General features: G+C 35.6%; 1 protein-coding gene across 1 annotated transcript; it reads left to right on the top strand.

The window, feature by feature from the left end:
• The first annotated feature begins 371 nt into the window (after window positions 1-371).
• LOC132797635 (autophagy-related protein 2 homolog B-like) lies at window positions 372-27291 on the top strand. The gene is made up of 9 exons (XM_060809386.1): window positions 372-436; window positions 13430-13562; window positions 14356-14985; window positions 15087-15301; window positions 21346-22170; window positions 22473-22600; window positions 25255-25409; window positions 25725-25868; window positions 26946-27291. The coding sequence occupies exons 2-9, from the start codon at window positions 13503-13505 to the stop codon at window positions 27174-27176; spliced, it is 2388 nt and encodes a 795-aa protein (XP_060665369.1). The 5' UTR covers window positions 372-436; window positions 13430-13502; the 3' UTR covers window positions 27177-27291.
• The last annotated feature ends 206 nt before the right edge of the window (window positions 27292-27497 follow it).

The following is a 27497-nucleotide window of genomic DNA, read 5'->3' as shown; positions in this document are numbered from 1 at the left end:
GTTTTCAAATGTTTCCCACAATCACAAGTCAAACCAAGTAAGAAAGCTAAAGTCGTGTGTGCTTGACTGTGAAATGTTCGCTTCTCATTTTCAATAAAACAAAACACTGCGGTATTTTTCTTAAAATATACCGAATTAATATATCAATAATAGAGAGTGCCTTATATAAAACAATATTCGGTATATGGATATTCTAATACTATATATACTATATACTTTTGAGTACAACATATCCCATATTCTCATACAAAGCAACTCAGACCAGCCTACAACAGCCGATTTTTGTGTGACCTTAGAAATGTAATAATAATTTACTTTTTCTATTCAACAGCGAACTAAGCTAGCATTTGGTATAAATGGAGCTATATTATTGCATTTGCCCGCAAAAGCAGCTTTCAACTGGATTTATCAATTAATAGATTTCGTTAATATAGCAGTAAGTATCGTTGTTCATCTAGGCATAAATCTATATATATAGATATATACATATATTTAATATGTTATCCCGATAAAGATATTTTGCATAAATTTGATAACATCATTTGATCAAGCTATATGAATGAATTTCTCGGAATTCGCACTGTTCTGTTTTAAACTATAAATAATTCATTCTAAGGTGAGATTGCCAGCTAAATTAAATTTGCAAATAAATGCTATTTATTTTGTCAACATCCACAACATTTATAAAGGCGATTTTACCAACGATTGCAAGACTAAATGTGAAATGAAAGTGGTAAAAAACAAGAATTAAGAATGACGCAGTCGAGTATGCTTGACTGTAAGATACCCAAGATACCATTAAAAAAAAAAAAATACTGTGAAATATTATTCTTAAATTGTATGAAATAATAAATAATATACCGAGAAATTTGTATAATATACCGAAAGCTAAGTTTGGTACACATATGTATGTATCAATGAACTAATACTAATAATACCATTTTCAAGAATCATAAAAACTAACGAATCATGAAAACGGCCGACACCATACTTTTGGTGGAATGAAAGAGCAAGTTAAAAATACTTGTAAAATGAAACGGATGGCATTAAATTTGTTGAAGTTGGGTAAAATTGGACAGACATACTAAAGTCATTTTTTCGCGTTGTATATAATATTTTGTATATAATATATTCAATGTAGTAGTACGGTATACTAAATATGGTCTTTGTCATATTTTAGTATTTTTTTTTTTAAATTTTAATTGGGTATACTTTAAAAATAATACGTTGTATTGATTTTCGACTATAGCTTTCCTACTTGCCTCGTATTTGTTCGCAGAAATAATAACACAATGTGGGTGTGAATAAATTCTGTGAAACAGAGATATAGATACTTTTCTAATGCTTATTTTACAATACAGTTTTATGAACGCAGTAGTCTGCATATGTACGTATATTATATATGTATATATTTTCCTAGCGATAAGTTTTAATATTAAAATTAAATGGCACAATTAAAACAATTTTTTTTTAGGACTTTCCCATCGAAGAGTATCAACCATATGCAGTTGTCTCAGAAATACAAGGCCATATATGGAATTTTGCAATTGACTATAGGTGAGATTTTTTCGTCATTATCACAAAAGGGTTGGTAGTGAAAAGAATGTAATATCTATATTGGACGCCAATGTACATAGTATGCACTAACTTAGTCACTAAGTAATTGTAAATTAAGTAAGTTAGTATTTAAGTTAAAATATTATTTTACATGTAACCACAAACGCCGAATACTTGTCATATAGTAGAACATTAATTAGCCACTCTCAGACAGGGTGGTCTATTTATACTCGCTACCCATAGGGTAGAAGGGTATTATAACTTTGTGCCGGCAGAAAATGTATTTAACAGGTAGAAGGAGGCATCTCCGACCGCATAAGGTATATATATTCTTGATCATCGTCAACAGCCGAGACGATCTAGCCATGTCCTTATGAAACACTTCGACAGCATTTGTTATGTTTGCACGCAGATCAAGTTTGTTTAAAATTTTTGGCACGCTCAAAAGGTATTGAAGAAATATTGTAGCGTCTATTTTGAATGTGGCACTATATCGATATAACAAATATACCGTTCGGTATATTTTTAGTATTTTTGTAGTATTTTCGATATATTTTTAAATATATTTTGCTTTTATTCAAAATGGGTAGCGGGAATCTCACAGTCGAGAAGATAAAGAAGAGAATAGGCTCAAATTGTTATATGAGCCGGCCCTTGCAAATGAAACAAGGGACAGAGGTTTATGCCAACGCTTCACAGAGGGGCAAGTCGATGGTGACACTAGCGCTAGGTAGAACCTAAATTATTATGGTACATTAATTTGAAGGCGACATATTTCATTTTACCAGACCGGAAGATGAACAGATGAACAAATTTCCTTTCATACCTACTATTAGAGTATCATATGAATGTAAGTTGCTCAACACAAGTTTTCAAAATGATGATAGACAGAAAAAATGGCTTTTGCAAGCTGCTCAGTATTTCTGAAGATTTCATGACATCAATGAAGAACGCTATGCAGATGTGCAGGGCTCTCCCAAGAGGGTCGTTCAATAACAATGGTAGAGAAGTCAATTGTGTTACAAATGGAAGAAAGGTATTGGCTCATTTTGTTACTAGTCAAGCTACGGCACTACTATCAGTACCGGAATCCAAGGTTGGAAAGCGCGCATTAAGAAATCCAAAGTGAGCATATTCTACAAGGCTCGTAAATAGAAACTAGTTGCTACGCATTGTCCAGACAACTGCTTAATGCCAAGCAACGCAAAAAACAGACACTTGCAATGATACATGAAAAGGTGGTGCAGGCATTTCCTTGCACTAAGTTTTGGTACGTGCAAGGAAAACTGAACAAAACCTTTCGAGAAAACAGAACAGAAAAAACTTACGCCTATGTGGGAATAGCTAACCTAAAAGCGAACCTAGGGACCACGGTTCTCATTAAAAAATAGAATACATGCCACTAATGAAGAAAACGGTCGTTCTTGTGAATTCTAATGACGTGTTTCCACTGTCGCTTTGTTTGTTTAGTTGGAAGGCTCCACCAACACCTCCATATGGGCCATATGTCCAACTCATCCGTAAATGTTCTCCAATCTGTTAGTATACATTGTTGTTCATGCACTCAAATCAAGTTCGTTTTTTTAATTTTCGTCATGACCAAATAGAAAGGAATCGAACAGAAAGCGTGATTTTGTAACAGTATATAGTAGATTTTAAATACATACAAAAACAAGTAAGAAAGCTTCAGTCGACTGTGAGATACCCGCTACCCATATTGAATCAAAGAAATATATTTTGCGGTATTTTTCTCAATATTTATCAAATATACTGCAAAAATACTAAAAATATGTCAAATGGTATATTTGGTACATCGATATAGTACCGCATTCAAAATATACCATAGACGGCACAACATACCAGATTGTCAGCCAAACCAACTAAGACTCCTAGTAAGTAGGCGTTGTTGCCCATACAAAAGTATTTTCAGGAATCATAACTACTATAGTAATTATTGTATATATAAAAATTCTCTAGCTTTAAAATTACGCTTGTTATTCGATTTTATTGATTTGCGGGGGCGGAAGTGGGCGTGGCAAAATTTGAAACAAACTTGAACTGCGTGCAAACATAACAAATGCTGTCGAAAAAAATTATAACTCTATCTCTTATAGTCTCTGAGATCCAGTTTTTCATACGGACGGACGGACAGACACACAGGCAGGCACACAGACGGACATGGTTAGATCGTCCCGGCTGTTGACGCTTATCAAGAATATATATACTTTATAGGGTCGGAGATGCCTCCTTCTACCTGTTACATACATTTCCTGCCGGCACAAAATTATAATACCCTTCTACCCTATGGGTAGTGGGTATGAAAATCAGCGAAAAAAAAAACTTGTATGGGAAAATACGGCGGCTGTAACCGGCTTTTAGTTACTATTAACATGCATTGTTTCATTATTAATCCTCTTATAATTAGGTTTGTCTGTAGATAGATCACATTATTCCCTGTCATCCATAAGAGCATCGAATTACTCTTAATGGACATTATCATAGATGTACGCATCGGAGAAACCCCTTCTCTTGAGTGTAAGACCGGGCCAAGATCAACGGACCTCTATCTCTAGACTTGCCAATTCTCCCCAACTGAACATAACCGACAGTCAAAGTGTTCTTAGCCTTCCGCAGCTTTATCTTCTGATTGAACACAATGAATGTTACTAGCTAGGAATCTCTGGATTGTTGACCGCAACCCTTTTTCAATCACAATTGCTGAATAAGCAAATTTTAAATAGATTAGAGTTAGTTCTGAATAAAGCTCCAAATCGATCATCCCGTTATTGGAATTATTGAGATAGAGTTTTCAATTTTATAACAATTTTTTATGAATCACGCAAATCATACATACCTTCCATAACAACTTCCGTCCCAGTAAAAATTGAATAGTCAGCGTAAGCCAAAGATTTAGTAGACTGTAAAATATATTATTAGCGGGATTTATGTTAGTGCAATACATATATGTTTAATTCGTTTGGTGGGTGGGGTGGCATCGATAGGTACAAACACTTTGTTTTAGATTTCAAAAATTTGTTTTCCTTTGATGGTTGCCATTGGCAGGCCGCTGGTGCCCGGCAACAGGCCAGGCTGAATGATGTGAGAATGCACATCTGCACCGAGCACCAAGTCTTCGAGGGGAGAGCCAAGTCGAGGGTCAACGACGGATATCCGAGGTCAGGGAGCAGATGATTGCCGTCCAGACACCCTCCGCACCAATGATTCGGCTGGTCAGAGTACACGGCTCAATCATCATCTGCATCCTGATAGTTTTGCACCCGGTTTCTAGCAGAATATTTATATTGGGAAGAATTATCATTGCTGCAGCAGTGACATCAGAGAATTTTCCAGTGCCCCTTATGTGATAGCTGTTGAGAGGGCTGAAGGCGCTCGAAAGGTGAGAGCCAGCAGGACGGTGATACGGTCGAAATGTAGACCGCACGCGTTTGCTTGTGTCCGCTGCGCTAGCGTCCTCGGTGCCCGCCGTGAGCCTTCTTGGAGTAAAGATCGAAGGGCGAGTGGGAGCGGGACCGTGATACGGCCGGAAAGGTTCACGGGTGGCCGCTCCGCTGCCGTCCTCGGTGCTCATCGCGTGCGTGTGGTCTCGGTTGCAGATCCGTCAGGTTGCAGCAGGAATACCCTGCCTGCAGACTCTTCTCTCAAGATTGCTGTCCTCAATCGGGAGCAAAACTAATTTTGATGTAAGCACGTCCACGACGTGGACCTTTTGTCCATGCCAGAACATGTGGCCATCACGCGACCCATATGCCGTTGGTAGGAATATTGTATTCCTTCACGATGACCATGTCGCCGGTCCGCAGATTTGGTGTGGGGGATGGCCATTTGGTCCGCTTGTGAAGCTTCTTAGTGTGCTCGTCTTTCCAGAGGAGAGAAAGTTGGTGCTGAAAAACCTTTAGGCTATGCCAGCGGTTGAAGATGGATGCGACGGGTTTCGCGATTGCTGGACAGTGGACCGCATATTATGAAGTCACAAGGAATCAAAGTCACTGAAGGTTTGAAGGATGGCGTGGCATTGTAGAAGAGTGACCTAAATTTCATCGTGCCCGCTTTCCATAATGCGCCCATATTTGGGGCGCCCGAAAGATTGAAATGCCAGGATAGGCCTTGATAGTCAGGTTTAGACACAATTCATTCTCGTATCGTTTCCAGAAACTCTCGAAATCTGCTTAGTCGCTTTAACGAAGGACTTTCCGTTGTCAGAATACATCTGATGCGGATATCCACGTTGGGTCACAAAACGGGAGAAGGCAAACTAAAAATTTTTCGATGAGGTTCAAATGTATTGCCTTCGTGCTGAAGCATACGAAGATGCAGACGTAATGTTAAAAGATCCAGCGAAATCGATCGGTGTGTGTAAAAAAAACTCGTAAAGGAGTTGTGACGTGGGCAGGTCACCCATCATTTGAATTTTCAATCTTTTTTTGAAAATCATGTAGGCCATACATGCGTGGATGGCTTTGATGAGAACCTTTGACCAACCAATTTGTTTGGCCCTACGCAAGGATATGCGATGGGTGAATCGGACCAACAGGCGAGCACACGACGAAAAATATGCTTTCATTGTAGCTCAAGGAATTGGACTCTTTTCCGTGACCGCACGTCTCCTTGCCGTCAATAAATGGATTCATGTCTCGTTCAGTTTCTGGCAACTCAATCAGTGCTACTCGGTTGGAAAGTCTTTGCATAGCGACATGACGATTAGTCGCTTTTGAACTTAGGAGAGTTCGTTTGAGCTGATCTGAATGGAGCTTGGAGTGGCCAGTTTCCGACTCCCATCGATGAAGTGAATGAAAGTCCGAGAACCTGCTGAAAAGGTCTTCAAACTATGGTAAGCACTTAATACGGTGCTCAGGTAGAGTCTCCGGAATGGGATCTGCAGGGTTTTGTTCGGATCGAACCTGGAACCAATTTATGATTTGCCTTATCTTGGAAATACGGTTGACAATGGTAGAGCCGAGAGTTTACGAAGAGTGACTGCCACGAGTTCAGTCAGAAGAACTGCACCTCATAGTTCTAATGTAGGGATGAAAAAACGCTTGACCGGGGCTACCCTGGTCTTGGCTGTGAGGAGGTGCGTGGCAACGCACTGTCTCAATACGGAATACATAGAAGCCGCGGTATTGCTGAAATTGCAACCACCAAGAGCCGCTGATGTTATTTATTGCAGGAGAGCTCTCGAGGTATTCCTTCCATTTGCCTAGAATATCTAGTGGCAAAGGTTTGTCCCACTGGAGAGTCTTTAGACAGATCTCATACATGAAGAACTTGACTTGGATGACAAAGGGGTCTAGCCACTCGGCTGGGTCGAACAGCTTGACAATCTGGAAGAGAAATTCCTTCTTTGTATTGGAATTTTGCTGACGCCAAGCATTTAAGTCGCAGGAATAGCGTGTCCCGGAGTGGCTTTTATTTTATCCATGACGATGTACTACTACAAGACGGAGTTCTACTGGAATTTTAGGCCTGCGTTTCTGGAAAAAACAGTTTTAATTTTTTAGAAATTGAGAGAATTTATTTTGAATGACCCAAATCAATGCAATCGGGTGTTTGGAACGGAAAGGTCACAAGATATGAGTGAAGTTCTCCTCACAATCGGAGTCCAACTCTTTCAACAGCTCTACCGGAATATTCCTTCTAAAAACCAGAAAAAAGCTTTTCGAGGATCTTGCGTTCGCACTCGGACACTCTCGTTTAGAAAGTGAATAAGGAACTTGGCACACTCTTTAAGATGGGGCCGTTGAGAATCCGGACAATCTTGCCACAAATATTCAGTCGGGAGCTACTAAGGAAGATGGAAGGAAGGAGATCCACGCCGATGAGAATATCGATCTGCGCGCTTATGTAAAAGTACGGAACGTCGAAAGCTGATGCTTCAATATGGAGTCTCGGCTTTGTTTGAAAGCCAATGCTGAAGTACCATAACTTCTGTGTTTGCGCAGCAACCGCCTGGTTAAGATCGGAGATTTGAGCTTGCACGGGTCAGAAAGTCAACTTGGTGCGCTAGAGTAATAGCTCAGAAATGAACTTAGCCTCGGACCCTGTGACGATTCTAACTGACATCCTTTAATGATCGCCGTGCCGAGGAGAACATTCTGTGTATTCACAGAGAAATCGATTTCTACGTTTATGAACGATTGAGTAGCAGCGGACTGTATATTCGGATTTGGACTTGGATTGGGGGTTGCACAGGCACTAATCTGACTAGTATCACAGCGATGTAGCTGAGCGTTATGGGGCCCTTTGCACGTGAAGCTATTATGTGCGTTAGTGCACACTCGGAGCTGGCTGACTACTATTGTGAGAGTATGAGTTTGGGAAGCTTGGACGAGCATAGAGACATATAGATGCAGTCTGCGAGTGCACTGCAGCTCCTTAATCGCTGCCCCGGGCTCTTGTGAAACCGCGAAGCCGACGTGACGCCTTTATTTGTGAGCGGAAGCTTCACAATGATCTTATTGGCCTCTCCTGCGGTCTTGGAGTTGAAATGGAAAAATTTTTAGACTGCCGTCAACCTAAGATTGTTGATACTTTGGTAATTTGTCCCTTTACACGGACGAGAGTCCGCTCATAAACTGAATAACAGTGGTCGAATTTGGCTTCCATGGTCTCTACGGTCGCCGTCCCAAATTTGTGCATTAGCGCATGTGGCATAAGTGGCCTCGACATTATCCCAGAGATTTTGCAACTGGTCACGACGAATTCCATATGTTGTCGTTCTTGGATGCAGGTTCTTTGGCCTGACTCTCAAACCGGACTAACATATCCGAAACGGTGATGAAATTTTGCTTGGAAGGCTCGAGTGGCTGCCTCACTACGCTGAGCACTTGCAGCCTTTGAAGCGGAAGCGTCGCTGTGGTGAGTGGCAAGTCGTCTTGGCAAGGAAGGAGTTTTTACAAACGAAGTAGCAGGCGGAGTCAAAACAAAGAGTAGATGGGCAAAGGCCAAGTAGCGGAAAGTTTGACAGTTTCATAAAATAGTGATAGAGACTCAAAAGAAAGAAACCGTACACACTAAAGTTTTGTGTAGCGTAAACCGTTCTTGTAGTGCACTTGCGCAAGGAATAGAATCTGTGAATGCGCAGTTTATGGGGTAAAAAAAAATTTATTATATGTATATAGTTAAAATTTACTAAAAATTAGTAAAGAAAAATTGTATTTTCTTTAGAATTATTGTGTAATTTGCAAATCATTTGTAGCATGTGTTGTTAGATTGTGTACTGGAACAAAAATTGAACAAAAAAATGACAGTAAATAAAACAAGTAAAGAAAAGCCTAAATTTATAAAAAAAAAATGAGAAAACAAAAAAGAAATTTTTGATTATTTTTTTTTTTTTGATAAATTTTTTTTTTAATCATTTTTGCACTTTGCAAGAAAATACTCTTAATGTTCAGGCATACAATTTGCTATGTACTTTAACACCCCTGACAAAATCGATTACCTCTTCGCTCGGTGTATATTGCATTTGCAGCGCCGTGTGTTGCGTGTTTGACTAATGGTCAATCTAATGTCAGGTAGGTTTTTTCATACATTTTCTTTTTCTTTAAAAACAAAAAATATTCAAGAACTCAAACAACATTGGTATAATATTAATAAACATTGGAATAAATAAGAAATAAAAGTGCTCAGAACCATTAAATGCGAAATTCAACACAAAGTTTGATTTTAGAAAATTATGATTAGATATCTCTGATAGGGATTGAGTTGAATCCGAAAATGATGAAACTCATTTGTTTGAACGTTGATGTAGAAGTATGCACGTTCAAGTTCAAGCGATACCAAACAAATCCTTGTTACGCGCGGAACCCAATTGACAAACAATACCCAGATCATCAAAGTTTACATAGGTACCCGTTGCCGTATTAAAACTCTCGGTAGATAATTTATGAACAATGTGGAGATAAAACGCCGAGATGACTACGCTGAGGAACTCCATAAGTATCTCGTAAATAATAAGAAACAAACAAACATTTTAAGTTCTTTTAAAATAGTAACTTGATATTCAGCATAACAAATTGTTTGGGAATCCAATAAGGTTAAGCTTATATAACAAAAGGGAATGGTCATAAGCATTTAAGGCCTAATCGAAGTTTTAGCTCAGCAGCTGATAGATTAATTTTATTAGGTCAGAAAACTTCTGCACAAAGTATAGAGAAGTTTTGTAATTTAAAAATCATTAAAATACTGTAGACCAACGCTTAATTTACCCCAGTACGCAAAAAAACCGATTAGCTATGTTATAGTCGAGATATAAAGGTCAAAGTTGGGCCTTGGAGCTAAAAGGATACATATGAAAATCATACTCGTACCTACCTAACTCAATATATTCAAGATGTTTTGCATTTTTTTTTAAAGACAAACAGCTACGTTACACTTATTGCAATTAAGATTTCTGTGTACACAATGAGAATCGGCAGACGGTAAACATAACATTACATCTTCTGCATACCTTAACACACGAGTGAAACTTATAGCTGATGGAAGATCAATAATAAACAAAGTAAAAAACAAGGGACCAAGGTAGCTGTCTTGAAGAACCCCGGAATTGCTCCCAGCTGATCTGAGACAAAGCCGTTGAAATACACTTTCTGGGTTCTAAAGCTTAAACATCCAATTAAAATCCAAACTATTAGGTTCTTTGGAAATCCCATTAGGTCGAGTTTATGTAAAAGAGAGCAATTAGAAAAATCAAATCTTTTGCTGAAATCTTGTACTGTTATTAATTATTCAACAAGTTTCTTTCTGATCTAGACAGAATTATGTAGTCTAATTCACAAACAAAGCACAACTGTAATTGACGCCGCAGAGAAAAAGTCATGATCATTCCAAGAAATAATGAACGAAAAGTTATCACTTGAGGTCCAAGTAGATGCAGGCTAGTAAATAGTTGATGCTAGTTTAATCTGTCGCAAAATTTGTCACACCTATTTTTACTATAAAACTAGTTGTAATTGACTTGCGTGCTTGGAACTGCTCACGTACACCTTTTGACCATCCATATCATAATTACTAATGCAGTGAAAATGCACACGTTTTTAGGGCGTCTCCATTGCTATACCCCGATGAAAACCTAAAGTCTGGAAGAACATCAACATTAAGTTCAAAATGTAATTTCATGAGATTATTACTATGAAGCGATTTTCTATAATGTCATAATTTCATTTAATACATGTTTTAATATGTCAATGTTTTTTGTCAATTGAAATTACTCCCAAGTAGCAAACGTTTTCATAGAATATATACGCAAGACGGTGAACCTATACACCGACAACACTGTTGTCGATACTCCACTCCACTACAAAAACACCATAATTTAGGTAAAAAAAAATATTTTATGGTAGGGGCGGCGCAGAAAATTTTTGAAGGATATATAATTATGTGTAAGAATAGTAATATAAAATACAAATCATAAAGACACATGAAAAAAAATCAATATTAAACAAAGCATGATAAACAAGTAAGAAAGCTACAGTCGCGTGTACTCGTCTGTGAGATACCCGCTACCGCTACCCATTTTAAATAAAAGTAATATATTTTGCGGTATTATTCTCAAAATATACCAAATATACTGCAAAATACTACTACTACTATTCAAAATATACCTTAGACGGCACAACATACCAGATTGTCAGTAAAAGCAACTAAGACCCTTAGTAAGTAGGCGTTTTTGCCCATACAAAAGTATTTGTTTAATAACTTCAAAAATTCCAACCAAATTCTCAGGAATCATAACTACTATAGTTATTATTGTACATACCAAAATTCTAGCTTTAAAATTTCGCTTGTTATTCGATTTTTTTGATTTGCGGGGGCGGAAGTGTTCGTGCCAAAAATTTGAAACAAACTTATCTCTGAGATCTAGGTGTTCATACGGACAGACGGACAGACACACAGACGGACAGACGGACATGGCTAGATCGTCTATAGGTCCTAGTAGGGTATAATAACTTTGTGCCGGCAGGAAATGTATGTAACAGGTAGAAGGAGGCATTTTTGACCCTATAAAGTATTTATGTATGTTCTTGATCATCGTTAACAGCATTTTTTATGTTTGCACGCAGATCAAGTTTGTTTGTTTTTGCCACGCCCACTTCCGCCCCCGCAAATCAACAAAAATCGAACAAGCGTAATTTTAGAGCTAGAGTTTTGGCTAAATTAGCTAAAAATTGTCGAAAAGTTATTAAAGAAATACTTTTGTATGAGCAAAAACGACTACTTCCTAGGGGTCTTAGTTGCTTTGGCTGCCAATTTGGTATATTTTGAACTCTATAGTATATCTTGATTGTAGTACCACATCAATATATCACATATACCATTTTTAAAAGTATTTTTTTTGGTTTATTATTTATTACCGCAATATTTTGCTTTTATTCAAAATGGGTACAGTCGAGTACAATCCACTGTAACTTTCTTACTTGTTTCAAGTTATTGCCACGCACACTTCTATCCCCATAAATCGATTAAAATTGAATAACAATTACGTAATTTTAAAGCTAGAGTCGATTTTTGGCACAATATAACTTAAGTACTTATGATTCCTGAAAATTTATTTGCAGTCGGAAAGTGGGGGTTATTTAAGAAATACCGAGGTATGGCTAAAAACACGTAATGCAATGGCGGTGGTACGTGCTTTGGCTGACAATCTGGTATATTTTGTACTTTATTGTATATTTAGAGTGTAGTACTATATTGATGTCATAAAAATAGTCTTTGGTATAGTATATTAATTTGGTATATTTGCAGAATGTTACCGCCTCATTTTGGTTTTATTCAAAATAGTTGGGGGTATATTTAAGTAGAGCCCACTCGACTGGCTGATCTGAAGGATCACAAGTCCGCCATTTTATGGCAAAGGAGTCCAGCTTGGCTCCCTCCTATAGGACATCCACTCGTTTTGGTGACGGTCAGCCTAAGAATATTTTTGGGCCATCCTAGCATTTCGGGATTTTGACACCAAATCGTACCTTCGAAGGTAGACATTAAGCTGTCTGGTGCGTTTCCATCCTGACAAACACTGCGTCGACGAGCTTGCCATAGGACAAGTGCAGCCGCTCTACGGACATTTTTCCGTCCCACCTGTCGATGAGACCAAAGACCAGATGCCGCCTTGCACTTCCAGTAAAAGTTGCGGTTCATGTGCTCGCTGTCTCTTGATCCCTGGAGCCCCTTGCTATGAACTCTCAGCAGACCGTTGGTGCTTGGTTGCCATGGACTCCATTTTTGGGTTGAGTTGTCAGCCACTTTGTGTTTGGCCGTTTTCTTTATGCCCAAAGAGCCCCGCTGCTTTCACCGACGTTAGGCCTGTCATGCCAGTCGGATTTTAAGTGTTTATATGCTCCATACTAGCATACTTGTTACCATTAGACAAGAAGGAAATCCCTTTATCAGTATCTCGAGTTCCCACGACATCGGCGCGTAGTAGATCTGCTACTTTGATGTCTTGCAGACCCTAACCAGCCGGCAGGATTCAGTAGATGGTTTTGATGGTAGCAACATACCTTCGCGCGACATATCTCCGCCGAACTTAAAACGACATACATATATGCGCGCGGAGATATGACGTTTTAAACCATCATATCTCCATCGCCTATAATAGTCATATCTCCGCGTAGATATGTATGTCGTTTTGTGTTCGGCGGAGAAATGTCGCTTTAAAAGCGACATAAGTCTCCGCGGAGATATGACGTTTTAAAAACAACATAGATCCGCCAAAAAAAAAAACGGCAAATTTCCGCTCGAAAATTTTACCGAGCGGAGATATGTCGGCAGAGATATGCCGCTATGTCGGTTTTGATATACGGCTAAAGAATAAAATTGTTTTTAAAAATTGATAGTTTTAATTTTTTAATTTTAGGCCAAAGCATTTTCCTTATCGGGCGTCTCTGGACATTAGTTATGGCTCGTTAAGTAGTAACATTACATATCCCATGACAGGATGTACCTTACGGGTAATGACTGAGGATTGCATCCTGTCTATAGGACCTGCAGTAAGTAAATATTATATTATTATTAATATAATCAATTAAGTTCGTTCTTTTTTTCCGACGATTTTAAACAAAAGATGATTTAGACTTTAAAATACGACTTAAATTTCTTAATAGTTTATTTAAATTTGTTTTATATTAAATCCAATGTTCGTTACTAATCATATTAATAGTGTTTTTTATGCTTCACAAATGAGACTCAAATGTTGTGAATGTTTCAGACATCCCATAATTTTTGCAGTCATTGAAAAAATACTTAAATGGATATATTTCACACTAGAAACTCAAGAGTCGTCATAAATATGCGAATAGTTTAACAAATATCCAAGTCAAAAAATGAATGTTGATACATAGAAATAAATGAATTATCAACTCGACACGATGAAAGTGTCTACTCTAACTTCTTCAATCGCTTATACATATATACAATTTGGTATATTTTGAGAATAATATCTCACAATCGAGCTGACTATACTCTAGCTTTCTTACATGTTTTAATAACCACTCAATTCCACTAAATTTCTTGATATCTCGATGAGTTCCAACGCAATTATTTTCGTGTTCGCAATCGTCGTATGTATGTTATGTGCTGTTCCCTGCAATGACAAGGCAATGAACAATACGTAAAAAAGCTAGAGTGCTCGATTGTGAGACACCCAAAGACCGTTTTTATTGAAATTGATTTCAATGTTTATTTTTAGTATATAATATTTATCAATTTATTTATTTTTAAAGTAAAAAGCTTCTTTAATGTAACTTTCGCATAACAATTTATATTTTATTTTTTAATATTTAGGAGAATGGCTATAAGGATTGTTTCAACAATAATTTGTTGGCAGTCTTAAATGTTGGACTCATTAATATTTCAATATTTCTTAATGATCAGAACACGTTATACCCGAAAATAAATTTACGATCTTCAATTCACGATGTGCATTTAAAAACTTGTTTTGATTCTGCGAATGCATTGGCTCAACTTATTGCATATATAGCAAATGATAAAGACTTAATATCAACAGAACAAAATATGGACAAAAATAAAAGTGATAATTATCAATCAAAAAGTTCTGACTCTAAAGGCGATAGAACGTGCCAACATATAAATACGCTTATGGCAGACGCTGTCAAAGACGTCGAATCTAATCTTTCAACACATACTTCTTCTATGGAAAAATATAGAAAACATATGCTTTTAGAAGATGATGCGAGCCTGAAAACCAGTTCCTGCTCATGCTTTAGTAATTCCGATGAAGGCAACATTTTAAAATTGGAGTCTAACCGACTTTTAAAACCCTGTAATCAAGACAATTTAGAAAAATCTTTACCGCAAATTGAGTCTGAACTGGGGACAGCAACTTTCATGCATAAATCAACAGTGGAGGAGAAAGATTTCCACGTTATTCGTGAGGATGAACTTTTTTTTATGGTAAGTTTTCTATTGCCATTTGACTGCCAACAGTGAATGCGTCAGTAATATCGAACACCTCAAATCGAATACCATTAATGTTGGGAAACAAATTTATTTAGGATAATTTTGGAGTTGACGAAGTTTTTGTCTCTGAAGATCCTCTCCGAATCGTAGACAATCACTTCAGTATGCCACATGAAAAAGTTGACCTCCTTCGATCACCTATAAGTTTTCCTATTTCGGAAGAAAGCTATACCTTGTGTGAAATGACATTTACGTGGCATCTATTTGGAGGCAAGGACTTTCCAGACCCAGAAATTAAATCTACAAAACAGTAAGTATTTTTTTCTGTGTACAGGTAAATAAGGTAAATAAATAGTCTGGCAATGAATCATAATTTGTATATTATTTCTTAATTGGACTTTGACGTACATATCTAATATTATATTTGTATATGTATATGTATAAAATTCGTTTATTCAAGTGCAACAATCCTCGAGTGATTTTATACCCGCTTGCCTTAGGATAGAAGGGTATTAGTATATAATTTTCTGCCTGCAGGAAATGTATGTGACAAGGAGAAGGAGCATCTCAGATCCCATAAAGTACATATCAAAAACGGCACGGGTATACACACTCAACCGGTGCACCTGTTATTCATGTGCTTTTTTGAAACATTTGTACTCATGAGTATGATTATCAAAAAATACACTTACTCAAAATGAAACCATCCATTTGTCAAAGTAGAAACTCGCCAAAATCATTCATAGCCATAAAATCTAATCAAGAACCGCAGAGAGAAACTATCAAGTGTTTGTGAAAATACTCTGGTAAAATGATCTGGTGGCGAAAAGGCAAAGGCAAGAAAGGCATAAGTATGACAAGCACACACACTCGCAGTGTCCACACGATTTCGAGTGTGTGTGTATCTCTTACTCTGTTTGTGAGTGGTGAGAAGCACAAGCACACAAAAAATTTATGGGTGATGAATGTCGAAATTTGCACCCTTGACGATGTCTGGTGCATGTATTCTTGATCAGCGTCAACAGTCGAGACGATCTAGCTATGTCTGTCTGTCCGTATGAAACACTGGATATCAGAGACCATAAGAGATAGAACTATAATTTTTCGACAGCATTTGTTATGTTGGCACGCAGATCAAGTTTGTTTCAAATTTTTGCCACGCCAACTTCCGCCCCCACATTGACAAAACTTGAAAACCCAGCGTAATTTTTAGTATTTGCAATAATAACTATAGTTCAGATACAAATTGCCGAAGTTATTAAAGAAATACTTTTGTATGAACAAAAACCTACTTACTAGGGGTCTTAGTTGCTTTGGCTGACAATCTGGTATATTGTGCCGTCTATGGTATATTTTGAATGTGGTACTATATCGATATACCACATATACCATTTGGTATATTTTTAGTATTTTTGTAGTATAATCGGCATGTTTTGAGAAAAATACCGCAAAATATATTTCTTTGATTCGAAATGGGTTGCGGGTATCTCACAGTCGAGTACACTCGAGAAAAGAAAAAAAAAATACCGCAAAATATATTTTTTTTATTCGAAATGGGTAGCGGGTATCTCAGTGTACTCGACTGTAGCTTTCTTACTTGTATGTTTAAGTTTGGTTTAACTAACTTTGTTTTAGCAATATGTAAGTCCGCTATATCAAAAAATGCCGGGTGCCGGTTGGTGCCAAAAATGGGTTTCGTTTGTTGCTGGTTATGCGACAACGTAGCACATGAGAAATGTGCTGGCTTTAACGGCCGTATTGTTAATTTAATTTCAGCTAAGTCAGGATTGAGATGGACCTATGAACACTGCAGGGACTCCGAACGCGATATCGCTGGGTTTGTACGGCAGACGCGAACTGGTTTTAAAGATGTAGCTTCTCCGTCCCTGTTGATGTTCTGAGTTTATCCGTACCACCCGCTGGTGAGTTAATGTAATTTAGTTCTCCGTCCCCTAAACCCTCGGTAGCCCTGGAAGTTCCACACCATAACATTAGGTCATTAAGCAAGGAATCTCCTGCTACTGCTTCGACTTTGGTGTCGGCTGAGATGGAGACGGTTGAAGAAATTCAACCATCATCATCCTCTGTTGAGATCATCAGTGCTGTAACGATTAAAGAATCGCCTCTTTAGTTGTCCACAACACGTTAGTTGAGGTGCCACCGCTTAAACAAATTTTTGTCTCAAGGCTTGCCCGTTATACGACATCTGATGATGTTCGAGCTTATATTAAGTCCAAATGTCAAGCCAGTGGACAACTTTAATTTCTCGTACGAGCGGGAAATTGCATCTTTTACAATAAGTGTTCCTGCTGAACAATTTAGCATAATGTGCAGAAAAGAGTTTTGGCCGGAACACCTATTAGTCAAAGAATTTGTTGCTATAAAAAAGTCGGTCTCCGGTTTCTGTTTACTAATAGTAACAATAATACTACATAATTCAAAGCCTTTTTCTTTGTCTGTCAGTTCGAAAAACTAATATTCTCTTTATTTCTTGGCTATCAGAATGTAAGAGGTATTTGCAGTAAACTTACTGACCTATATTTAAATAGTATATCTTTCCCTTTCAATGTCTTTGCTTTTACTGAAACATGGTTAAAGAATAACATTCTTGATACTGAAATTTTTCCTAGTAGATTTTCCTTATACAGACGTGATCGCAAGCTACGTCGTGGTGGTGGGGTTTTAATTGCAGTAGATGCTCAGAATTGATAGATCACACTTCTGATATTGAGCAAGTGGTTGTAAAATTAGTTTAGTAGTTTTAATATTTTAATTTCTTGCTTGTATATCCCCCCTGTATCCCCTGCATTTAGCTCATTTTTCTATAATTAATAACATTTCTAACATGCTTTCTGATCGAGATTAATTTTTAGCCCTTGGTAATTTAAAATTCCGCAAAGAATTTTAATAAACTGTGCTTCTCTACATCCCATGTTTTTATTGATAGTATTTTCGGAGTATCATTGTCTCAGATTAATGGTATTCCAAATTGTTTAAACAAGTCTCTAGACCTTATTTATGTTTTAGATTCCAGATTCCAGTTCTCCATCGATAACATCTCCTATATCCTCTCCTGAAGACCCTTCCCATCCCACTTTATAAATTATGCTGAAGCTCCCATATATTGCGTCAGAGTCTAGTGTACCTTGTGGTGAGCGTTCTCGTTCTTTTCAGAAAACCGATTTTGAGAAACTGCTGTGCTTATATCTCAAACTGACTGCTCGCAACTTTTTTGGCTATAGCGATTGCATTTTTTTTTGCATTTTTCCACATTTGTCTGATACACCCTTATGGTTTACTAAGGAATTATTGAATTTAAAAAAATCGTAAGTTGAGACCACAAAAAATTCAAGGAAACTGGCTCTTCCCTTGATTTTCTCCGCTATTCTGTTGATCAAGCAGCTTTCCGCACTCATAACAATGAGTATTATAATGATTATTTGACTAGGTGCAGAATAAGATTTCAGCGTGATCAAAAACGATTAAAAACGACTTCGTTAACTCGAAGCGTAGATCCGCGTCGTTGCCAGCATTTATGTCTTTGGAGAATATGACAGTATCTAATGGTCCTGGTATCGCGGATTTATTTGCTGACTTTTTCCAAACGACATATTCTGTTTCAATTCTCTTATTCTTATCAGGTAAATTCATTTAATGGTATTTTTGTCCTTTAATTACTGAAAGCTCTATTTAAACGGATATAAACCTGTTTTTTCGGCAGGCCCGGATGAAGTGTCTAGTTGTGTGCTAAGGTATTGCGCTGGTAGTATCTGTAAACCGCTTCTTAAATAGTTTGAATTATCGGTTAACTCATGCTCTTTTCCAAAAATCTTAAAAAATACGTATCCTAAAAAAAGGGAGCAAATCTAAAGTTCAAAATTATCGCGGTATATCTAATATGTTTGCGATTCCGAATGCATTTGAAAAAATCATAACTTCTTAACTGCAACATCTGTGTAAATCTATAATTTCACCTTACCAACATGGGCTTGTGAAATCTAGGTCCACATCTACTAACTTATTGGAGTTCTTCTCTATTGTAATTAAAGGATTCGAGAATAAAATGAAAACGGATGTCATTTACACCGATTTTAGTAAGGCTTTTGACTCAGTAAATCATGAATTCTTACTTTATAAACTTAATCTTTTAGTGTTTCTTAATAGCCTAATTGAGTGGATCTCCTCATACCTTTCCAACAGAATACAGAATATTTATTATAATGTCTTTGTATCTAAATGTGTCCAAGTTACTTCTAATGTGCCCAGGGTAGTCATTTGGGTCCTCTATTGTTCACTTTGTTCATAAATTATCTTCCTTCTGTTTTAAAGCTTCCCGTTGACGTTAAGCTTTGCCTGACATGTAATGATAGTCTGGCCAGCTCACTGTTGCAATGTGAATTGTCTAGAATCTTGGTGCAGAGTAAATATGTTATATCTCAATTGCAATAAATAATAATCTTATGACCTTCTGTAGGGGTTCTTCTCAGGTAAATAACTGTGTTTTATATGATACTTCTCTACCGTGAATGACTTAGGGGTTCTGCTTGATGCTTTAGTAAACATATGCGGTGCAGAAACAATTTTTGACATTTCTCTTCGTAGTTTAAATTGGAACCCTAATATTAGATTACCACCTTATCGCAGTAGACTTTTATTACTAAACCTTCCTACTCTTTTTGACCGTAGAACTATGCAAGATGCTGTTTTCATTCAAAGACTAATTAATGGAGAAATAGACTCTTTGGAATTTCAAATTAGTCAAATTAGTTTTGCAGTTCCGGTCAGGATCACTAGGAATTTTCTTCCTCTTCTCATTTCCCGTAGAATTACTAACTTTGCTTGTCATAATCCCTTCCGTATTCTGTGTGAGAATTATAATAATCTCAATAATCTTCAGTAAATCTATTCCTCTGTTTAAAACTTCATTATCATTTATCGAGTATTTAAATGTTTTTATACCCGCTACCCATAGGGTAGAAGAGTATTATAACATTCTGCCGGCAGGAAATGTATGTAACAGGAACGACCTTATAAAGTATATATATTCTTGATCAGCATCAATAGCCGAGACGATATAGCCAAGTCCGTCAGTGTTTGTCCGTCTGAGCGTGTGAAACAGTGGATCTCAGAGACTATAAGAGATAGAGCTATAATTTTTTTTGACAGCATTTGTTATGTTTGCACGCAGATCAAGTTTGTTTCAAATTTTTGACACGCCCACTTCCGCCTCCGCAAATCAAAAAATCGAATAATAAGCGTAATTTTAAAGCTAAGGTTGTGAATTTTGGTATATATAATAATAACTATAGTAGTTATGATTCCTGAAAATTTGGTTGCGATCAGATACAAATTGTGGAAAGAAATACTTTTGCATGGCAAAAACGCCTACTTACTAGGGGTTTTAGTTGCTTTGGCCGACAATCTGGTATATTATGCCGTCTATGGAATATTTTGAATGTGGTACTATATCGGTATAACAAAAATGTCATTTGGTATATTTTTAGTATTTTTGTATTTTTGGTAAATTTTGAACAATACCGCAATATTTTGCTTTTATTCAAAATAGGTAGCGGGTATCTCATAGTCGATGGCTCACGGTTGCAAAGCGACCTTAATCTTAGCGTATGTTTATTACTTTCTTTGGGAGAACCAGGTAAATAATTACATACTATGGAATACTTCTCTAGAGCGAATATAGTCGTTGAACGACTTGGATATTCTTGATTTAAAATTAAAATTCGATGAACATATTCTGTCTGCTGCAATGGGTGTGATAGGCTTCATAAAACGTGGGTTGAAGGAATTCAGTGATCCTTGCATAACTAAATATTTGTGTATCTCAGTGGTTCGTGCTATACTTGATTTGATATGTATTGGAATTTATCAATTAATGTATTAATAATTTAAATTAATTAATAATTAGTAACGCAGTTTGGATAAGTAAATCTATTCCTGATACACTTGTCAATTAATCTGAGCACGCCTTGCAAATGGCAGCTTATCGATGGACCCCTAGGTAGTTTACTTACTAACACAGAATAGAATTTATTTCTCATTTAAATCATTCAGTTATATTGCTTACTTTATAAGTAATATAGCTGGTTGATTGAGGGAAGGAAATTCGTTGCTTGTGACGAACAGGAAGTGACATGCTTGCTTACAGCTCTATATCTTCAATAATTGGTTGGATTAGCTTCTATAACTTTGTCCATATATTTTAGAACGAATTATGTATCTATTATTATTGAAAAGAAACGTATTAAAAATTTAATATAAACAAAAACTAATTTGAATTATATAATGGAATATAAGATTTTGTTTTTAATTAATACAACTACAAAATATTTTTTTTAGGTTTTCAGCAGTGCCTAAAATGTCCGAAACATATAAGCATGGCGTGTCGGATCCAAATGAAAGCCATGAAAACATGAGAAAAATCATTCCTGATGCATCAGCGCTATCTCAACGTAACCCCGATATTCTTGTAGAAATACAATTAACAAAAATTCGTATTTCTCATGATACATACCCGATTAATGCGGCATATTCATCTAGACAAGTTCTAATTATTTCTGAAATAGAAATTCGGGACCGTTTAAAATCATCAGAAATTAATAAACTTCTTTATCACCCTTTTATCAACAACATTTCACACAAAAATAGTGAAAACATGATCACTGTGAAAGCGCTTAATTCTCGATCCAATGCGAATAAGAGCAGAGCGGAGGAATGTTCTTTGAAAGTTTCAATCTTGCCAATACGTCTTAATATTGACCAAGACACGTTAATTTTCTTGGAAGAATATTTTTCTGCATTAATTGAAGCGTCCAAAATTGTTGAGTATTCATGCAAAAATTTAGATTTAGATAGGGATGTGCCAATAATGACAGTAGAAGTTAACCCAAGTGTCGTAAATGAGTTAAAATCTACTAATCCATCCGATGAAGATGTAGCTGATCCTTTTGAAAAAAATGCATTAAATGCAAATGAATTAGAAGAAGGCATGATTTTAAATGAACCTATTTACTTCAAAGAGTTTATATTTAGTCCATCTTTGCCTATATGTTTTGACTACCATGGTCGAAGAATTGAATTATCCCGGGGTCCAATAACAGGATTGGTAATGGGACTTGCACAACTACAAGGATCTGGAATTAACCTTCGTGAAGTTATATGTCGGTAAGTTTTAATTTCTATAGAAATAAAATGAAATGAATGGTATCAAGAAGACAAAAACCAAATCTCATTATTGAGTTTATTGGTTATTCTCATATATTTTTTATGTTGTGATAAAAGATTATTTTATGATAATTAGTGATCTTTACAAGTATTCGCGATCGAATCGATGCCAATCTGCAACTTCTTCGTAGCAATTTTTTTTGATTAATTGGCACTAAATTAGTGCAATGTTTAAATTGAGTATACACCGTAATTTTTGTTTATTTCATTGAAGTAATTTATATTATTTTCCGACATTTTAGACGAGGTCTTCTAGGGTGGAATAAGTTACTAGAATTTTTGTGTCGTGAATGGCTTAAAGATATTAAAAGGAACCAGCTCCCCAATATTTTAAGTGGAATTGGGCCAACGAATGCTGTACTTCAATTATGTAAGTATGCACAATAAATCAAAGCTAACAAATCTCATGTCGCAAGGTAAACTTCTTGCAGTTTGGTTGACTACAATATATAAATTGTTGAAACAGAAAAAGCCAATCGTCGTTAAGTAGATCAAATTCGTAAAATACTATTAAATACATTATGTCAAGATCATGAGAAGCCTTCGTCCGGTATTCGGTCGCTCTCTGCTTTGTTGACGCACTTTACCACGTTTTCCAATCTATAATTTTTTTTCGTCATCATTTATTATGTTTGCACGCAGATCAAGTTTGTTTCAAATTTTGCCAAGCCCACTTCCGCCCCGCAAATCTGGTATATTGTGCCGTCTATGGTATATTTTGATTGTGGTACTATATCAATACATCAAATATACCATTTTGTGTATTTCTAGTATTTTTGTGCAAATATTGTGCTTTTATTCAAAATGGGTAGCGGTTATGTCGCAGTCGACCACACTGTTTTTTTTTTAATTTATTTGAAATAAGGAATTTATCGAATATCGCATTTATATTGGTGTTTCCTACTGTTTTTGTTTGCTTAGATTAGATTGACATTTTTTGATTAACATTCACATTCAAAAAACTTCAAAATACTTAAACATATTTCTTTTGTTTTGTATTCTTGAACAACTACCTAACTTATTTTGAATTTTCATTTTTGCAACTCTGAGCTTACAATGTTTGAGTTTAATTTATTTGCAGGCCCTTTATCATTTTTATTTTTACTTTCTACATTGTTTAAAATTTTTCATATTTTGTTTATTCTTTATTTTCTAAAATACCTCCATCCATTCTCAGCAATATCTAGAATTGAATTGCGGTGAATATAATAAATTTGGGAAGATCTTCGATTTTGCTGTGATCACCGTTTTTTGATTATTTTTCGTTAAAAAAATCAATTGAACGGCAATCAGCTGTTTTTCACAAAAAAAGGGGATGCCACCTTTTTAATGGATTTCATTCCGGTTATTCCAACAATTTTTTTTTATAAATTTTAGCACTTAAGTAATTAAATTAAATAAATTAATTTTTATAAAATATATTTGACCCAACTTAAACAAATTGAATGCCATCCGTTTCATTATACATATATTTTTAACTTGCTTCTCGATTCCATCAAAAGTAAAATTGTTGCTGCCGACGACAAAATTTTATTTCCAAATTTGAGGTGGGGTCAGAAATTAGTCGTTTTAAAAATAATTGCAAGCCTAATTGATCTTCTAGCGGTCTTAAAAGAACGACAATAAACCAATGAGTTAACTACTTTTTTCCTTTTGCAAATAAGATCCGATTTAATATAGATAAAGGCATTTACTTTTAATTTCGGCAAGACAAATTTTCTCGTTTTGCAATTCGAAAGAATCTTGTGAAAGTGAAAATTTTCAAAACGAAAACCAAAAGTGAATACTGGAGCATGCCTGTGTAGTATGTTGTTTTTCTTAATCGAATCCGATTCTTTAATTGGAGCGATCTGGATTTTGTTTTTCAGAAACTTTTGGTATTTTAAACCTTTTTGTTTTGACCCGCTCTGAATGCAACATTTGTTGCCTCAAACCATTCTAATTGAGTAAGTGGTCACTCCTTCCATAGCATTTTTATGTTCTCGAGCCTTCTTAGTTGTTAACTTTTTTAATATCTAATCTTTAATTTATAGTACTAGTCTTTTTAAAATTTTCTGCATCAAATATAAATTCTTCATACTCAAATTTATTTGTTAAGATTTTCAACAAAGGTTGTGTAGGGAGGATGTCGTTTGAGTAAATAATAACACTTTTAATTTTGCAAATTATTAGAACTTGTAACTTTGTAATTATATTTAGTACACTTGAAAAGAATACATGTGCTTGAGTCGATTTGAAACATATGATAGAAAGCGGAATAGAAAAAGCACTAAAAAGGGTAGGGTGACCAACTTCAGAGGAAACCAAGAACAGTGTGTCTGCGCGTATGACTGTCAGCTGGCCTGGGTGGTCACACCTGCAGTCATCTGGCACCAACAAAGGTAATCTATTTTATTTCTGATAAGAAGGAGGCGCTAATCGTTATTATTAATACCTAGCCGACTCACAGTTTCATTTAAATAACTCCTGAGCGTCTCCTTTTTATTGTCCTTTTTTTCTATATTTATTGTCTTACATAGAGCACATAAATGACTAGAGGTAATAACTTAACTACAATTACATGATAATTGGAGATAGCACTTGTTTTTTTTTTTGCACGCATATCAAATTTTGTCTCAAATGTTTGTCATGCCTACTTCCGCCCGTCGATCGCATAAAAAATTAAGACTTATTTTTTCCTCAGTTCCTAAAAATACACGCACGCGATTGCATATTGCGTAACGTTTTCTCAAACATCATATATTTTGACGATTTTAAACCACACACATATCTTCTCTGCACACCTAGATCGAGCTGCATTAAAATCTAGCAATTGACAGGAACAAAGCATACTCGTTGCCAATCATGGCAATGAGTAAAAATAAAATGAGGATTAGGCTTTACTGTTTTATTTCTACTTGGAATCGATTGGACTTTAACAACAGTATTTGTTGTGAGAAACCATCCTATAAAAACCTCAGTTTGCTACTAACTACAGAAGTACCGTTGTTATAATTAAGTGTTTACTTATTTTAATTTTTTCAGTCCAAGGATTCTTTGATTTATTTCGACTACCATTACAACAATACAATAAAGATGGCAGAATTATAAAAGGTTTTCAACTTGGTGCCCAAAGTTTCAGCGCACGAACTGCCATTGCAGCACTGGAAATTACGTCTAGAATAATTCATTTACTCCAGGTAACACTCATATTTATATAAAAATTAATTATTTATTTTAATATTAATCTAATACCTAATTTATATTATTTTGAAAATTGTAGTTGCTATATATATAGCACATACATACGTGTCGTCAATAAGTCTTAGTTTTATTTGCAACCAAATTTTTTTTTTAATTGTGAAATAGAAACTTGTAACCAAATTATAAATATTGAGGAGGAATGGAATTTTTTCAACTAGACCATTCTTATTTGTTTTATATTAAATGCATGTTCAAGGCGTCAATATGGAACTGTGCATCTAAGAAATAAATATTTATGCTTCTTTTTCCAGTTTACCGCAGAGACCACGTTTGACATGCTTTCTGCAGGACCATCATTAAACAGAAGAAAAAAACCAAAAGTTGGAAAGAAACGCCATAGCCGCCCAAAGGATTTACGTGAGGGTGTCGCAAATGCTTATACAATCGTAAAAGAGGTATTATTAGATATACATTTAACAAACTATGATTATTGTTTTTTTTATTGTAAATCAGTAGTACCCTATTTAGACCAAGTGGGACTGCATAAAAATTGCGATTTTATATTATGTGTTGAAATTAAAGTTTATATAAGTTGTATTTGATATTGATTAATTTGTACTATTTTTCCCATTTTGCATAATATTAAGCTACTATCTCTGGTATGATCATATTGCAATACAAAGTGATAAATTTGATCGTAGCTTTACTACCTTTTAATTTTTCACATACATATTTTGTTTTTTTTTAAACAATTTCACATAAGTTTGAATAATCAACTGATTTTCATAGATATCGTACTTTTTTCGATTAATTTATAGGAATATTAGCCAAAATATTGCCACATTTTCAGAATCATTGTCGTATCATTGTTGAGGCGGCTTCATCAACCGCTTAGGAGATGAAGGCGTAATGTTCTAGTTTTCAGAAATTTTTAATGATGCAGCCCAGTCTAAATAAAACGTTTTCTTTATTTTTAGTGTACACTTTTCGAACTGATGAAGCGAAAATGTGAATGGGTTTTCACAAGGGCGTTTCTTATCGCTAACTGTGTGAATTCGATTTTGTCACATTTTAAATTGTAAACAATGCCATAACATCTGATGCACAGGGTTGCTTTGCAATTAGGCGAATTCTATCAATCTTAACTTTCTGTTAAGATGCGATCGTTGGATCCATAAATATTCGGATCGTATGCATCATTCCCTTATCACTGACGATTTTGCAATGATTCTGAACTTGTGGCGGTACTTTGACTAATATTTTGGAGTACTTATCGAAAAATGTGCAATATCAATGGATATCAGCTGATTATTACAAATTTTTTAACTTTAATATTATTTCAGTTTGCCTTTCAGCTCTTAAAAAGAAAAAAAAAAAACTAAAAAAAAAGAAAATTAAAAAAGAAAGAAAAAATAGAACCAAATATAAAACTAATTAGGGTATTAAATAATAACGATTAGTCTTTAACAAAACTCTTGTCATACTCGACTTTCCTACACATCATTTTTTAATATATATTTTTCTACATATAGGGAATAAATGAAACCGCAAACACATTAATGGAGGCTGCCGTTGTGGAGCATGATCAAAAGGGTTACAGTGGCGCTGTTGGTGCTGTTGTCAGACAAATACCTCAACTGGTCGTTTGCCCGGCTGTTTTAGCTACTCAGGCTACAACTAATATACTAGGAGGTGCTAAAAGCTCTCTAGTACCAGAAGCGAAGCGTGAAGCCAAAAATAAATGGAAGTACGAGAAAAATTAAAAAGTATATTATATTTTTATTATTATTTTATAATTAATAATAGCTCTTTTTAAATGTTAGCAGTCAAAAACTTTTTACAATAACAAAAATATATTTTGTGATTTTTTATGGGAAATGAGTAGTGTTTTTCTTTACCTCAAGAATAAAATTGGGTCAATGTAAATGGCAAAAAAATGCAAAACGAAATATAAAAAACTCTCGATGCTCAGATAAAAAAATTGTCTTATTTGCAACAAGCTTAAGAGTTTCTCAAGAGATGCTACAACAGTGCGCAAGCCAGAAGGTGATAGTTATTCAACTATTTGAAATACCCTTCAACAA

The sequence above is a fragment of the Drosophila nasuta genome, unplaced genomic scaffold, assembly GCF_023558535.2.
Source record: "Drosophila nasuta strain 15112-1781.00 unplaced genomic scaffold, ASM2355853v1 ctg16_pilon, whole genome shotgun sequence".
In the NCBI taxonomy this organism is placed as follows: domain Eukaryota; kingdom Metazoa; phylum Arthropoda; class Insecta; order Diptera; family Drosophilidae; genus Drosophila; species Drosophila nasuta.
This window is presented reverse-complemented; position numbering and strand designations above follow the sequence as displayed.

Bases quoted from the DNA above. Each gene is read 5' to 3' on its own strand.
- LOC132797635 (XM_060809386.1), top strand. From the start codon at position 13,503: ATGACAGGATGTACCTTACGGGTAATGACTGAGGATTGCATCCTGTCT. The intron at 25,410-25,724 runs GTAACACTCATA...TTCTTTTTCCAG, and splicing joins GAATAATTCATTTACTCCAG to TTTACCGCAGAGACCACGTT. The intron at 25,869-26,945 runs GTATTATTAGAT...TTCTACATATAG, and splicing joins CTTATACAATCGTAAAAGAG to GGAATAAATGAAACCGCAAA.